General features: G+C 35.0%; 1 protein-coding gene and 1 pseudogene across 19 annotated transcripts in view; one reads left to right on the top strand and one right to left on the bottom strand.

The window, feature by feature from the left end:
* Positions 1-15,905, top strand: part of LOC105219357 (ryanodine receptor) — a 54,433-nt gene that overhangs the window by 11,933 nt on the left and 26,595 nt on the right. For 11 of the 19 annotated variants that reach the window (XM_054235247.1, XM_054235245.1, XM_054235240.1 and 8 more), the window contains exons 2-14: positions 7,200-7,432; positions 7,530-7,733; positions 9,420-9,497; positions 9,584-9,772; positions 9,840-10,039; positions 10,116-10,290; positions 10,361-10,710; positions 10,887-11,011; positions 11,819-12,383; positions 12,472-12,909; positions 12,994-13,413; positions 13,520-14,123; positions 14,671-14,770. In XM_054235247.1, coding sequence (XP_054091222.1) covers positions 7,379-7,432; positions 7,530-7,733; positions 9,420-9,497; positions 9,584-9,772; positions 9,840-10,039; positions 10,116-10,290; positions 10,361-10,710; positions 10,887-11,011; positions 11,819-12,383; positions 12,472-12,909; positions 12,994-13,413; positions 13,520-14,123; positions 14,671-14,770 — 3,502 coding nt within the window. In that variant the 5' untranslated portion in view covers positions 7,200-7,378. Of the gene's footprint in view, positions 1-7,199; positions 7,433-7,529; positions 7,734-9,419; positions 9,498-9,583; positions 9,773-9,839; positions 10,040-10,115; positions 10,291-10,360; positions 10,711-10,886; positions 11,012-11,818; positions 12,384-12,471; positions 12,910-12,993; positions 13,414-13,519; positions 14,124-14,670; positions 14,771-15,036; positions 15,137-15,905 lie in introns of all 19 variants that reach the window. The other 8 variants (XM_054235248.1, XM_054235238.1, XM_054235246.1 and 5 more) reach the window with 1 other exon arrangement.
* LOC105219362 (probable E3 ubiquitin-protein ligase makorin-1) lies at positions 1,337-4,150 on the bottom strand (annotated as a pseudogene).

Here is a 15,905-nt window from a genome sequence, read left to right as displayed (position 1 = left end):
AAAAGCGAAGTGTGGAGATTTTTTTAATAAAATAAGCAATAACTACGTTAAATGTCAACTTTGCCGCAAAAATTTAAAATTTTCTAATAACACTTCAAATATGTTGCAGCATTTAAAATTAAAGCATGCAACTGTAGCCTGCAAATTGGTAGTAAGTCGGAGCAATCGGTATTACATTTAAATTTCTTCTACTTATATATAAATATATGTGTACAAATTAGACTCTGCAATCTTGGAGTAAAGACAATGTTTCCCTAAGCGATGATGACACTGACCATTTTGTGCACTCTAGTGCACACAAGAAGGAGGAAGGACAACGATTTTACATCTTCACAAGATGAATTGAGCTTTTATTTGAATTGTCAGGTATTAGAACTAAGTTGAAACACTATTTATGCTTGGGAAGAAATGAAAACCGTTTACCCAAACTGTACGGACTTTCAAAAAAGTATTGTCATCTACTTGGTACCTCAGTACCAGCTGAACGGCTTTTCTCAAACAACAAAAAGTTTATCGAAATTGCTTTTTCTTCAAACTTGGTTGAACAAACTTCTAAATTTTCTGAATATATTCAATGAATATATTTCCCTTTATGCTAAGACAAATTAATTTTTAATACGATATTTTAATTTTATTTCCGTTTTTGTTTTTGTGTATATACGAACACAATTTGAATGTCTGAAATAAGAATATAGTCTCCTATATTTTATTAGTTTTATTTTTACGCAAAGTTACAATCATTGGAATTAATCGATTAATCGATTTTACATTAATTGCAATTTTTTTATATCTGCCCGTGTGCTCTGGCAGTTGCCGTTGCGTGGGCTTCATGCTCTTAGAGATTGAGCATCTCTTCAATGCGTGGGTTCGATGGCGCAAACTGCATCGGGGAGGTCCCAGTTCGATAAATGGCTGCTCTTCATTGGTATCCACTGCTACTGTGGCTGACGACATTACGGATGTGCTGGTGTGAGTGGGTTGGCTGGACGTCCTCGTTCCTCTTTGAGTTCTTGGAGCGGCCACGGGTGGAGCTGATGTCCTTGGTGCGTTAACAGCGGACCTGACTAGTTTTGGAGTAATAGCGATATCTTCTCCGTCCATTTCTATGGGAATAAGGATATATGTTAAAAACGTGGTTTCGTTCTTAATTTTGGTTATGCTATTTGGTTTGGTTATGTTATTGGTATATCATACATGTTCCTATTTACATATTTTCGTTCAGTTTTAATTGCATTTAATTTCGTCGGTTTACTTGCGATTACGATTTTGAGTTAGATGAGTATATTAGCTTTGAGTTTATTTATGCGCATAATTTCGCGGTTTTGGTGTTATCGGTTTATAGAATATTATAGTTTTATTCCGTTTTTTTTTTTCAATTTCTAACTTGTATATAGGTTCTCTTTTTTTTTCGCAAAATAATATTGGTAGCACATTGGATAAAATACACCATAGCTTTTATAACTTTGTGTTATTGAATAGCTGCATGGGTTTACTCCTCCGAAAAATCGCTGTCATCACTATCATCGCTGGTGCCAGACAGAAAGTCAAGCCAATGGTAATCGCGTTGTTCGACAAACTCCCACAAATAAATATCCAGCAAATCGATGAAATCATTTGAGCCACGATGTAGTTTACGTGCACGTTTTGGGCAGCCCACATCGACTAAATCACCATTGGGTAGAGCATGTTTATAAAAACATTTGTTGCCAAATGGACACTTGCCACTCCCCTTTTTAAAGTATTTGCAGTCTTTCACACCAAGCGCTAATCGATAGTCATTCAGCAGCTTATCCTTTTCTTCCTTAGTTTCCACCCAAAAGGCACTGGGGCAAACAAAGTCAGAAGATACACGACACTCTGCACACGAGCGTGTAATTTTATGTTCAAACTGTTTTGCCTGTCGCCACTTCCGTATACATTCCAAGCAGAAAATATGATTACAATTAGGCAAAATTCCAAAACGTTTCTCTCTGTCCGCTTTTTCCATTATTGTGTCGAAGCAAATGCCACAGTTTTATCCTTGGAGCGTGCAATAGCAAATGACAACTCCATGGCTTGTTCATGTTGCTGTAAGCAATCTTGATTATGTTTGCGGCGTGGGTTTTGATCGCTTGGATGTAGACAAACCTGATCACACAGTTCCATGTGTATGCCGTAAGTACAGTACGCACCATACGGACAGGGTCCCTCAAATGGGCACTCCATTTCAAGCATGGCTTTGCCATCAGCGCCTTCAACAATGTTGTACGTTGCGCGACATTACCACTACTAACCACATCTGCCCAAGATTTTTGAATATCATTGTTTATTGGACCTAGATAAAGGCATGTATCTAAATGTACCAAATTGTGATACTGAAGCTTTTACTGGATGTTATGTCCAATGGCCGTCCTTTCGGGACATGTTCACAGTCCTTTACATAAACCATCCTAGACTTGCAGAAGCACAAAAGCTATTCCAAGTAAGGTACAAAACACAAGGGGAAGCAGGCATTATCGTTAAGCAATTCGATTTAAGTGGCGAAAGTTTTAAGCTGGTTTGGGAAGCACTAGTCCAAAGATATGAAAATAAAAGAGTAATGATAGAAAATCCAATAAAAACTATATTACATTGCCCAAAAATTAAACAAGAAACCAGCCAGGAATTTCAAAAATTCTACTCGACAGTGACTAATTGCCTGTCAGTGTTAAAAACACAAAATTCCCCCGTAGAATATTGGGACCATATGATAGTAACTATTTGTGCAGAAAAACTCCCTGAGGCTGCGTTACTACGATGGGAACAATCACTTGACGATAAAAAAGTAATGCCCACATGGGATCAATTGAAAAAATTCCTCGCTGCACAGTACGAGATAGCTGAGCGAATGGGCAGCCAAAATATGAATATATCAAGTCATCAAAATGAGTTGAGTAAAACCTCGTTTAAGCCACAAGCCAGCAATAATATGCAATATAGTAAACACGCCAACAAAAGTCACACATTCGTTTCAAATCTAGATTAGTCTAGTCGCTACAACTTCATGTAGTAATCCCGAAATAAGGGAAAAAAGGGAAGAACAACCATGTTGCTCTAAAGCAACAAAAATTCAAGCGCTTCATTCAGAAAATGAAAGCAAAATTCTTTTACCCACTGCGGTCATCACCATTGAACATAAAGGTGATTTATTCAAACTAAGAACACTAATAGATCAAGGCTCTCAAAGATCCTTTATATCTTCAAAGGCTCAAAATCGGCTCAAACTGCCAATAAAACATTCAAATTGCTAAATTTCGGGAATGGGCGGAAGAATTATTCAAAATTCCAACAAAATATGCCCAATAACCATAGTATCTCCAAGTGAGGATATTAGAATAGATGCACAAGCAATCGTTCTACCGCAACTTACAAATCTGCTTCAAAGCTATGAAGTTAATAAAAAACACTGGGAAAAATGCTCACATCTGAAGTTAGCAGATCCCAACTGTCATACCCCATCGCAAATCGACATATTATTAGGCAGCGACTTAATACCTCAAATAATTCTTGTAGGTATTGAGAAAATCTCCAATAAATTGTTAGCTCAAAATACAATCTTTGGATGGATTATAAGTGGCCAAGTCACTGAAAAAATCAATTCTTTCACCACTCAAGTTGAAAATATCTTAAACGAGTATCTAAATAATCAACTTAAAAAATTCTGGGAAGTAGAAGAATTACCTCAGACTATCCTACCTTCAGAAGAAGGCCAGGCATGCGAAGCCTACTACAAGTCCACAACAACAAGAAACGAACATGGTCGTTATGTTGTGCGACTACCATTCAAACCAACTTTTCCAGAAACCACAGCTCTAGGCCACTCTAGAATATCAGCAGTCCAGCAATTTCTAAGCCTGGAAAAAAGCCTGAAAAAGAAAAGCGAGCTTAAGTCAGCATATGACAATGTGATGGACGAATATCTCGATCTTAGTCATATGGAAGAGACTGTAGCATATGAAAAAGTATCTAAAGGTAGATATCTATCTTTTTATCTGCCACATCACGGGGTAATTAGACCAAATAAAATTACAACAAAAGTACAAGTAGTTTTCAATGCCTCGAAGAGTACTAGCTCTGGCAAATCACTCAATGATGTACCATACACAGTGCCAACGTTACAACCTGATCTCATGTTGCTAATTCTAAATTGGCGCATGTTTAAATACGTTCTCAATGGTGATGTAGAAAAAATGTATAGACAAATTCTAGTACATGAAGATGACCAAGATTTCCAACGCATAGTCTTCCGTAAATCAAACAATAGTCCAATTAGCGACTACAAACTCAAAACAGTTACCTTTGGCATCAATTGCGCACCCTATTTGGCCACATGAAGTTGCAAAAACATGTGAACCACACTTGCCTTTAGCATCTTCTGTGTTGCAAACACAAACATACGTGGACGACATACTATCAGGTAGCCACAGTATCCCATTAGCGTGCAAATCACTATCTCAAGTGATCAATGCACTTAATTCAGCAGGTTTTCCCCTAAAAAAAATTACATCAAATCAACCCGAAATAATAAAAGAAATAAAAAATTAAGACTTATTAGATACAGACTTTCTTAAATTTGAAAAGGCTAGCACAACCAAAACTATAGGAATTCAATGTAATGCGATAACAGATCAATTCTCCTATACAATTGAGTCAATATCTGCAATGTCCGCCATTACAAAACGCCAAATATTTTCCTCGGTGGCAAAACTTTTCGACCCCGCAGGACGGCTTTCGCCAATAATGATTCAAGCAAAAATCCTCATTCAAGAATTGTGGCAAGATGGCACTGAATGGGATGAACAGGTAAAACCTGTACGTTTAACTAAATGGGTTCGGGACGGAAATCTCGATAAAAAAAGGGGCGTCTTCCTCGCGTGAGGATCCTTTTAAAGTTTATTGCGTGGTGAATATGCGTGGGTGGTGTGATGTGTTTGATAATTGCATTGTGGATTTAGTTGGTGGATGGTATGGTGAGTATGGTAGTATAGGCTGTAGGGATGCCACATGATCACTTGTTATAACTCATATACTATATATGACTCTATAACTATATACTATACAAAAACATAATGAACTGCTTTAAACAAAAGGTATTTAAGACCCTTTAACACGTGAAAACCACCAAACTAGAGGAAGGAAGAGTAAAACGCATTAATTGCAAGTAGTAGTTAAAGTTGGGTGAGTTGGAATAAGTGCTAGAATGATAACATTTTTAAATAAACTAATTATACGGAAAATAGTTATAGTCAAAATTGAAGTATCTTTCTTTGGTTGGGTGAAACAAAAATGAAACGAACCCGACCAATCAAACTTATTTAGATCTATTGGATCGGTGATTTTTTCACTATGATTGAAAAATAGCATATAACAACTGCGTCAATTTTTTGTAAATAAAAGTGAATTACGATAGTAGTTCAATAATTTGAGTTCGATCACTGTAGATCACACAATGCTTTTGTTGGATTCACAGCAGTTCAGTGATTCTTGTTGGATCACAATAGCAATATCAGTTCAGTGATTCATATTTGATCACAGTGTTTACGAAAGCAGTTAAATGTGGGTACATTTATTAATGAGTAAATTTTGATTACAAAAAAAGCAAATTTTGGCTATATGAGTATCTTTGGTTCGATTCAAATAGTTCAGGTTAAGGTATAAACTTTTGATATGAAAAAACCTATACATGTGTTACAAAAATAAAAGGCTTTGTAATTTTGATGTTATATTGATATTTATAAGAACTTTACTGCGTTAATTACAAAAAAAAAATAAGAAAAATATTACATGACGGTGGCGTCAGCAAATGTGTATCTGTTTACCTTATTGAAGATTTTCAAAACATTTTTTAATGGTTTTCGGTTCGATTTTCGTATTTTACTAAAATAAAAATGGTTCGGTTCGGGGTTTCGTTCAAAGCGCGTAAAAAGAGGCGTTTCGGTTCAAAAACCGTGATGGTTCCGTTTGCAGCGCAGTTTAATGCTGTTTTTCTTTAAAGGCTTATCACATTTGTCATTTACGCAAAGTGTTAAGGGGTTATATACAGTTAGACGGCCGAAAAAAAGTGAATTTTCCAGAATTTTTTATGAGAAAACTTTTTAATTTATTGACTTTGACTTAGTACTAGTAAAAATATTTATTTGAAAAAGAGCTACAGCTGATCTCCAGGAGCTCCTCTCAAAAAAGACGTTTTGCGGTGACCACTATATCTCGGAACTGGATCATATGAAATTAAGAAACCAAACAGATTTCGTTAAAATAATGTTAAAACTAGTAATTAATAGAAGGAATAAGCAAAATAAAATTTTTTGACTAAATGGCGGTTTCTCAAAAAAAAAAATCGATTCTTCACCGAAATTTCGGCCTTAAATTGTTTATAAAAAAAAAAAATATTTATCGGAGAGAAAAAATCTTCGATTAATCACTAAAAAATATATTTAAGAAGGTCGTGTTAAAATTTGAGACTAATCGGTCTAGCCGTTTTCGAGTAATGTTGGTCACCGACTTTGAAAACACCATTTTGAGAAAAACGCGCTGCCGCTCGGACCTTGTACTTCCAAGCACTCTGAAACGCCTTTTCAAATTTGCTTGTAACTTTGAAAATATTCACCGGAACGATATGAAATTTTCTGTGTGTATTCTTAAATATATGTACATTAAGAAAATGAAATAAAAGAAAAATCGATTGTTTGAAAATTCTAACTGTATTTAACCCCTTAAGGAATGCTAGTAATTCCTTTTAAACTATCCATTGTTTGATATAGCTTGTTCTGTGTTAGACAATTTAATTTTTGTTGCATGATTTGAGACTTAGTAACAGCATTTTATAACACAGTTTTGATTGTGGCATCATGTGAGTAAGCGATTGGTCCGACATGTGGGCGGTGATATTTGCCAATATTTTTGTTTACGTGTCTTTAAAGCAGTGTGAAGTTGCAAATATATTTACTTGAAAGGTTAACGCCTGAGTTTTTTGGCTCAATTCTAATGAGAGTGGATATCAAACCATTATCAATTCAGTCGTATAGCAAATAGTTTCATGATTCTTAAATTAGTAAGTTTTCTATAAATTTTTGGGCGCCATGGTTGCAATTGACAACTTTTAAGACATAAAGAAGTTTACATAACATTAAATATTCTTTAAAATATTTAGTAATGATAATGAATTTATTATCTATTTATAGTTTTCGATTTGGACATTGCAACATACGCTTAACATAAATAGTTATAAAATTGGGCCTATAATTTTCTTCTAAAGATTTCTAGGAAAAAAATTATTTGTATATAGGCAGATATCAATTATCTCATTATTAAAAGGTACGCCACATTTCATGGTGTATAATTATTTTGACTGCGTACCACAATGGCTGAAGCCGAAGGAGGCTCCGAGCAGGATGATGTTTCATTTCTGCGAACGGTAAGTAAACGAAAGTTAAACGCAATATTTCCCTATATCAGAAAATTTATGAATCAGAAAAATAATAACTGAATGTATTACAATGTATCATTTCCAGGAAGATATGGTGTGTCTCTCATGTACGGCTACTGGAGAACGCGTCTGTTTAGCGGCTGAAGGATTTGGTAATCGTCACTGTTTTTTGGAAAATATTGCGGACAAAAATGTTCCACCGGATCTATCCCAATGCGTTTTCGTAATAGAGCAGGCACTGTCAGTGCGAGCATTGCAAGAATTAGTAACTGCGGCTGGATCGGAAACTGTAAGTTTGAACAACTTATTATATTTTACAAATGTATATATGTATTTAGTAAAATGAGATAACTTCATTCAGTAAAACAAGACTTGTGGAACATGTTATAAAATATAAACAATAGGTTTGTGCTCACTTAAACTTAATAATTCACACCACATAAAAGAATTAAATATTATGTTCTTGTTTTATAAAAAATTTTAGAATCCGATTATAATCTATTACTTCTCAAGCGATTGCCGTTAATAACTAAGCAAGTATATTTTGATCAGTGCTGGCAATAATATTCCTTAACATTTATACTTGGATTAAGAAAACTCAAACAAATTAAATGTATAGATTTTCAAAAGTTACTTTGATTGTAATGTGCTAACTTTTATAGAAAAGAATTATATTTATGTACATATATGTATTACAATCAGTAAACACTTTATTTTCCTTTCAAGTTGAATTACTGATTTACATTAGCTATTTTTACATTATTTACATAATTTTCACACATATTTATTTACTTTTAACTTTTCTCTTCCTTTTTATGTTCGATATGCATGTGCACTTTCCTCAATTACTACATCTGGTGATAAAATATTCCAAATCAAAATTTCTGCCCAATACAACTTCCACAATGATGCAGGTCATGGTAAAATTTTATAATTTTAAATGGAACTAATCTGAAATTTGATTTAAAAAAATAGCATTTTAGTTGATTTCATTTTAATTATTTTAATCCTTGCAGTGGTTAAAAGAATAAATGTCGATTCTAATTCTAAATTATGTATATCAAAAGATCACTAATGTTTGTTAACTGAATTGATATACAAGCGCTTTGCTTTCAGATTTTGGATTGATTGACATAGGCCGCGTTAACCGAAGACCGCGAAAAAACATGAAAATAAACTCACTGGTAGAATTTGTTCTATTTTTTATATTGAGTCTTTTGCAATATTTCACAACCCACTGGGTTACTAGTGCATACTTGCAAAAAAAACGTGGTTTAGGTGGTTCTGAATAAGATACATTTTCATTTGTTTATATTGTTCTTTAAATCTTTGCAATGTTTCGTGCTACGCTTTTTTCCAGACTTACTGCTTGTTTCTTGCTAATTATAGATTTCTTTGTACGCAGATAGTAAAATATGGACCGACATAGACTGAGTTGAAATACAGTAGACCCAAACTTGATCTCTTCTATTACTTGCTTATAAGTTAACGAACTGCGATGCTATGATGCATGCTGCTATAAAATAAAAATATATGAATATGGTACGATACATATACATATACATATACCTACATAAATACCTTTAAATTCTTTTTGAAACTGTTCACTCTATCTCTTTGAACTTCGGAATATTCTTTTGATTTTCAACTTCTCAAGTAACAATTGGTACCAAATTATTATATTCATCCCTGCCTAAGTTCCATACGTCTGAAGTTGATTTGAGCTTTGGGTCCTTTTGTTCATATCGTTCCACAAAGCTCCTTTGCTGTTCAATATGAAATCAAAATACAATGTGATCAGATCTCGCATATGCACAGGTTTTTTTTTTCAATATTATTGCACGTTTTATAATTCGATAATTGAATATAATTGGTATCGCAATATATGTTCAAGCCCGTAACGTATCATTTAATTTATTGTTTCTTGACAATGACTACTTTATAAATCGCCCACACATGCCTTGCTTACTTCCAGGGAAAGGGGACTGGATCTGGTCACAGAACATTGCTTTATGGTAATGCAATACTCTTGCGACACCACAATAGTGATATGGTAAGAATACAGATTTTAGTACATGTTAATCTGTATAATATAGTTTAGCTTTTAACTTAAATACTAATTTGCTTTATTTCCGGCAGTACCTGGCGTGCCTTTCTACCTCTTCCTCAAACGATAAGTTATCTTTCGACGTGGGATTGCAAGAGCACAGCCAAGGTGAGGCTTGCTGGTGGACAGTACATCCTGCAAGCAAACAAAGATCTGAAGGCGAGAAAGTACGAGTGGGAGATGATCTGATTTTAGTCTCCGTAGCCACCGAACGATATTTGGTATGCACTTATCTACCTTCACACAAAATGTTTATTATTTAATACTATTTTATTTTCAAACTCACAGCACACCACTAAAGAAAACGAACAATCAATTGTGAACGCTAGTTTCCACGTAACGCACTGGTCCGTACAACCTTATGGCACAGGCATATCACGAGTTAAATATGTTGGATATGTGTTTGGTGGTGATGTTTTACGATTTTTTCACGGCGGTGATGAATGTTTAACCATACCAAGTACCTGGGGTCGCGAAGCAGGACAAAAGTAACTGCTAAATGTCATATTTGTTTAACTCCCTTTTGAATATGGGTAAATTTGACCATCATTATTTCTATTTCAGCATTGTTGTGTATGAGGGCGGGTCAGTAATGTCGCAAGCTCGGTCATTATGGCGACTCGAATTGGCACGCACTAAATGGACCGGCGGCTTCATCAACTGGTATCATCCTATGCGCATACGTCATATTACCACTGGACGATATCTTGGTGTGAACGAGAATAACGAATTAGTTTTGGTACTTAACTAAGCCAATGGTTTATAAACTTGAATGATATATAAACTTTAATTTTTGTTTATTTTAATAGCTCAAAAAAGAGGAAGCATCTATTGCATCAACGACTTTCTGCTTAAGGCAAGAAAAGGACGACGAGAAAAAAGTTCTTGAAGATAAAGATCTCGAAGTAATTGGTGTGCCTATCATCAAATATGGTGATACTACTGTAATTGTACAGCATTGTGAATCGAGTCTATGGCTTAGTTATAAAAGCTATGAAACTAAAAAGAAAGGTGTTGGCAAAGTGGAAGAAAAACAAGCAATTCTTCATGAAGAAGGAAAAATGGACGATTGTTTGGACTTTTCGCGATCTCAGGAAGAGGAATCGAAAACTGCGCGGGTCATTCGTAAATGCAGTAGTCTCTTTACGCAATTCATCAAGTAATTATATTGGTGCATTGTACATTAATTGAGTTTTGCAGAATCATTCTTTAAATTCATAGCACTGTTCTAGTGATAAGTTTATCAATCTCCGAAAACTTTCGGAGTTTAAACCTAGATTCGGTTGGTGTTACATACGTCAAAAATTAAAATAATTTTTATTGTATTATTTCTAGTGCTTTGGAAACACTACAATCCAACCGACGCCACTCGATATTCTTTCAAAAGGTCAATTTAAATGAAATGGTCATGTGCCTTGAGGATTTAATTAACTATTTTTCACAACCAGAGGATGACATGGGTAAGTAATTTATTATATATGTAAAGGATGGTCCATTTCGAGGTTCCCTATATTTTTTAAGAAAAAAACACAGACAATTCAAATTTAATGGGGAATGTTTATTATCATTCGAAAGAACATTCTTCCGAATTTATTTTTTAAGGATTATCTCTTTTAAATGTCGGCCGCGGCTGACAATCGTGATGTTTGGATCCAACATCTGAATCGAAGGGGGATTGTCCGCACAAACCTGGTGGCCAATCGACTGACCCAAAACGTGAAATTATCCGCACACCGAAGTGTTCTCTCAATAAATCCATTGATTGAAGCGTGGCGTGGGAAGTGATTCCATCTTGTTGAAACCAAATATCGCCGAGATCACGAGCTTCAATTTCGGGCATCAAATAGTCAGTTATCATGCGATGGCTGCTGCTGCGTGAAACATATTCTTTACATAACGTGAATTTTCGTAATAAAGTTTTACAATTTATAAACGTTATTCAGGGTTTCCATAATGAAATGCCAAACCATACTTAACAAAAATAACATAACAGCTAGATACGACTCTCGCGTGATCAAAAAAGGCTTTCGAAAAAGTAAAAATGTATCACCCGATATACATATATGTACATAGATTTTAGTTCAGTTATTTAAATATTCATATAAGATATTCCTACGGAAAACTACTGATTCAAAATTTCTTCCCTGACCAGCATGTACATAATTCTGTTAATGTGATTAGTTTATCTATTGTTTGAAAAAATATATGTTTAACTACAATAATTATAAAAATATATGTATCTAAATGTATTTTAATTAAAATTTCAGAGCACGAAGAAAAACAAAATCGTTATAGAGCACTACGAAATCGACAAGATCTATTTCAGGAAGAGGGAGTTCTAAATCTAATATTAGAAGCTATTGATAAAATTAATGTAATCACCTCACAAGGATTTTTGGCTAGCTTTTTGGCCGGTGATGAAACTGGACAAAGTTGGGACTTAATATCGACATACCTTTATCAACTTTTGGCAGCAATAATCAAGGGAAACCATACTAATTGTGCGCAGTTCGCCAACAGTAACCGTTTAAATTGGCTATTTTCACGATTAGGCTCACAAGCGTCAAGTGAGGGATCCGGTATGTTGGATGTATTGCACTGTGTCCTTATTGACTCTCCGGAAGCACTGAATATGATGCGTGATGAACATATTAAAGTAATAATTTCTTTACTTGAAAAACATGGGCGAGACCCCAAAGTTCTAGATGTACTATGTTCACTGTGCGTTGGTAATGGAGTGGCGGTTAGATCATCGCAAAATAATATTTGTGATTTCCTATTGCCTGGAAAGAATTTACTACTGCAAACACAGCTTGTGGATCATGTGGCCAGGTGATTTTTCATTATGCACGAATAAATGTTTAAAATTAACCAATATTTTGGAATATGCATTTAAATTTTTATTTAACACATTATTTAGCATTCGCCCGAATATTTTTGTTGGTCGAGTAGACGGATCTGCCATGTACCAAAAGTGGTACTTCGAAGTCACTATGGATCATATTGAACAAACTACTCATATGATGCCACATTTGAGAATAGGATGGGCCAATACCTCTGGATATGTTCCTTATCCAGGTGGTGGTAAAAAATGGGGAGGAAACGGGGTTGGTGATGATCTTTACTCTTTCGGTTTTGACGGAGCGCATTTATGGACGGGCGGACGTCGGACTTTAGTTGTCAACCACTTACCTCAAGAACCATATATTCGAAAAGGAGATGTTATTGGTGTTACTATCGATCTTTCAATACCTATAATTACATTTTCTTTTAATGGCGGTAAGGTTCGCGGATGCTTCCGGGATTTTAATTTGGATGGGATGTTTTTCCCTGTAATGAGTTGTTCCTCAAAATTAAGGTAAGTCGTAACTAAACAAACAACACGGTGTACTATTTTCCATTAAACAAAATATAACTGCTGCTGTTTTATGTTTAATTTTAGTTGTCGTTTTCTTTTTGGTGGAGACCATGGTCGTCTAAAATTTGCTCCACCTCTGGGTTTCTCTCCACTAGTTCAATGTTTAATGCCACACCAAAATCTCAGTTTAGATCCCTGCTTTTACTTTGGAAACTTAAATAAAAATGTTTTAGCCGGGCCGTGGCTAATAGAAGATGACACTGCATTTGTACCTAACCCTGTTGATACTTCTGGGGTCTCACTTCCTTCCTCTGTGGATCATATAAAGGAAAAGCTGGCAGAAAACATTCATGAAATGTGGGCACTGAACAAAATAGAAGCAGGCTGGTCCTGGGGAGAGCACAGAGATGACTACCAACGAATACATCCGTGTCTCACGCATTTCGAAAAACTACCTTTACCAGAACGTCGCTACGATAGTCAATTGGCTGTGCAAACTTTGAAGTAAGCTTTATATTTAATGTCCTTATTTTATATATGGTTATATCCATTTGTATAGAAGACCAATGCTAATTGAAACACTTTAATTTAATAAAGTATTCTTTCATAGGACCATAATATCCCTCGGATATTACATTACAATGGATAAGCCGCCAGCGCGTATTCGTCCCATTCGATTACCAAATGAGATTTTTATGCAAGCCAATGGTTACAAGCCTGCTCCATTAGATCTCAGTGCAGTTACACTATCCCCCAAATTGGAGGAATTAGTCGATCAGTTGGCTGAAAATACACATAATTTATGGGCTCGCGAGCGAATCCAACAAGGTTGGACTTATGGGCTCAACGAAGACTCCGAAAATCACCGAAGCCCACACTTGGTACCGTATTTAAAAGTTGATGAAGCAATAAAAAAAGCAAATCGTGATACCGCTTCTGAAACGGTGCGTACCCTCCTGGTATATGGATATGTATTAGATCCACCAACAGGTGAAGGCACTGAGGGATTACTAGCCGAAGCGCAACGATTAAAATTCGCTGGTTTTCGCACTTATCGGGTCGAACGAAATTACGCCGTGACATCTGGTAAATGGTACTTTGAGTTTGAGGTTCTCACTGCGGGTCCAATGCGTGTGGGCTGGGCCAGGGCAGACTGTCATCCTGGAACCATGTTGGGCAGCGACGACTCGAGTTGGGCTTTTGACGGGCATAATGTAAGTTTTATTTGATGACAAATTCTCATTCCGGAAATTGCTTAACCACAATTGTAAGACCATATATGTATTTATAACCATGAATGCGCATATATATCAATTGACATTTTCACTGTTGTCTAGACACAAGTGGAAGACTTCGAAAAGAAAATGTTTTTCTTAAGGTCAAAAAAATTTAATCCCAGCTTAAACAAATTCTATAAAAAATCAGAAGTTAATTTCAATTGTTCATATGCTCGTACATTGACAGACTTTTTAACATAATTTGGGTATGTCAGTGTTACATAATGAATTATTTTGATATTCATTAACTGATTGTATTGATTAGTCATGTTCTTGATATAAATTATAACAATCAGTCATATATGAGAATAGAAGAAGAGGACTCATTTGTGTAGGAAATGAGTATCCATAACTATTTGTTAAAAAATCTGTCAATGTGTTATAATCCATGTATATACCACTTTTATATTCATTCTGCTATTGTTAACTATACATATACATACGCATACATATTTGTGTGCATCTGTATATAAAAACATTATAGGTGACAAAGATGCACGGTGGATCCGTGGAACACTTTGGTGTTCGGTATGAAGAAGGTGACGTTATTGGTTGTTTTATCGATGTCTTGGAGCGAACCATCAGTAAGGATTTTAATATAGTTGCCAATAAATACAGTTTAAGCGTTTTTTATTCCGCTGTTTTGTTTGATGATTATAACTACCATACTATATGAACGACATACAATATTTAGAGCTAATTCTTTTACTCGTATAAAGCTGCAAAATGGTGTCGAAATCAGTTTAAACAATTGAAAATATTACATTAGTTTATTAATATACTTTTTCAGCTAACTTGCTTCCATTCTACTAATTTATACAAGTATTTCTATTAACTTTAAATTAATTAGGAAGAAAAAATTTCTGGTGGCACCTGTGAATCTTTTGGTAAACAATGCGGGCCTGGTGATATTGTCGGCGTATTCTTAGATCTCGCCGATCATACAATCAGTAAGAAACTACAATATTTGTGCCCACGCCATTGCTTTTGATATCTACTAAACATCATTGTACCCGATTGATCAAATGAATAAGTCCTTGATAACAGTCCATTCATTCCTTTCCCCATACACAAGCTGTTTTATTAAATGATAACTTGTTTCGGTGAATGCATTCAACTCCTGGTTACTTAGCAATAAGCAGAACCAATTGCTGACACTGATTTATGAATATACACATGTATGTACATACAATGTTGAACAATTAAATATTAAACAAGTAAGGAAAGGCTAAGTTCAGGTGCAACCGAACATTTTATACTCTCGCAATTTATTGCTTTATTTTTATTTAGATCACACACAATTTGACCCATATATTCGGCATTAAGTCCAATATAAAAACGAAAATCATCATATATAGTATATAGGCTGGGCTAATTCCTGAACCGATTTCACTCATTTTGATCGCCAACATTATATCTGAGAGTATATGCTCACTTAATATGACTAAGATATTTCACATATTAATCGATACGATAACCATCGTATTTTTGAAAATCCTATAATTAGCTATATGAGAGCTAGGGGAAGTTTGACCCGATTTTAACTATTTCTGGTACAGAGACACACTATTAGAAGAAAACGATTTCCTCTGAAATAAATTGAGATATCTGAGAGATTTACCGATATTTTCGGTGAAAAATTACCATAAGGCACTGAGTTCTTCATATTCGATATCAGGGGCATTGAAAAGTTATAGTCCGATTTCGACAATTTTTTCA

Source organism: Zeugodacus cucurbitae, chromosome 6, assembly GCF_028554725.1.
Source record: "Zeugodacus cucurbitae isolate PBARC_wt_2022May chromosome 6, idZeuCucr1.2, whole genome shotgun sequence".
NCBI lineage: Eukaryota > Metazoa > Arthropoda > Insecta > Diptera > Tephritidae > Zeugodacus > Zeugodacus cucurbitae.
The sequence above is the reverse complement of the archived record's forward strand: the minus strand, read 5'-3'. Positions and strand labels throughout refer to the sequence as shown.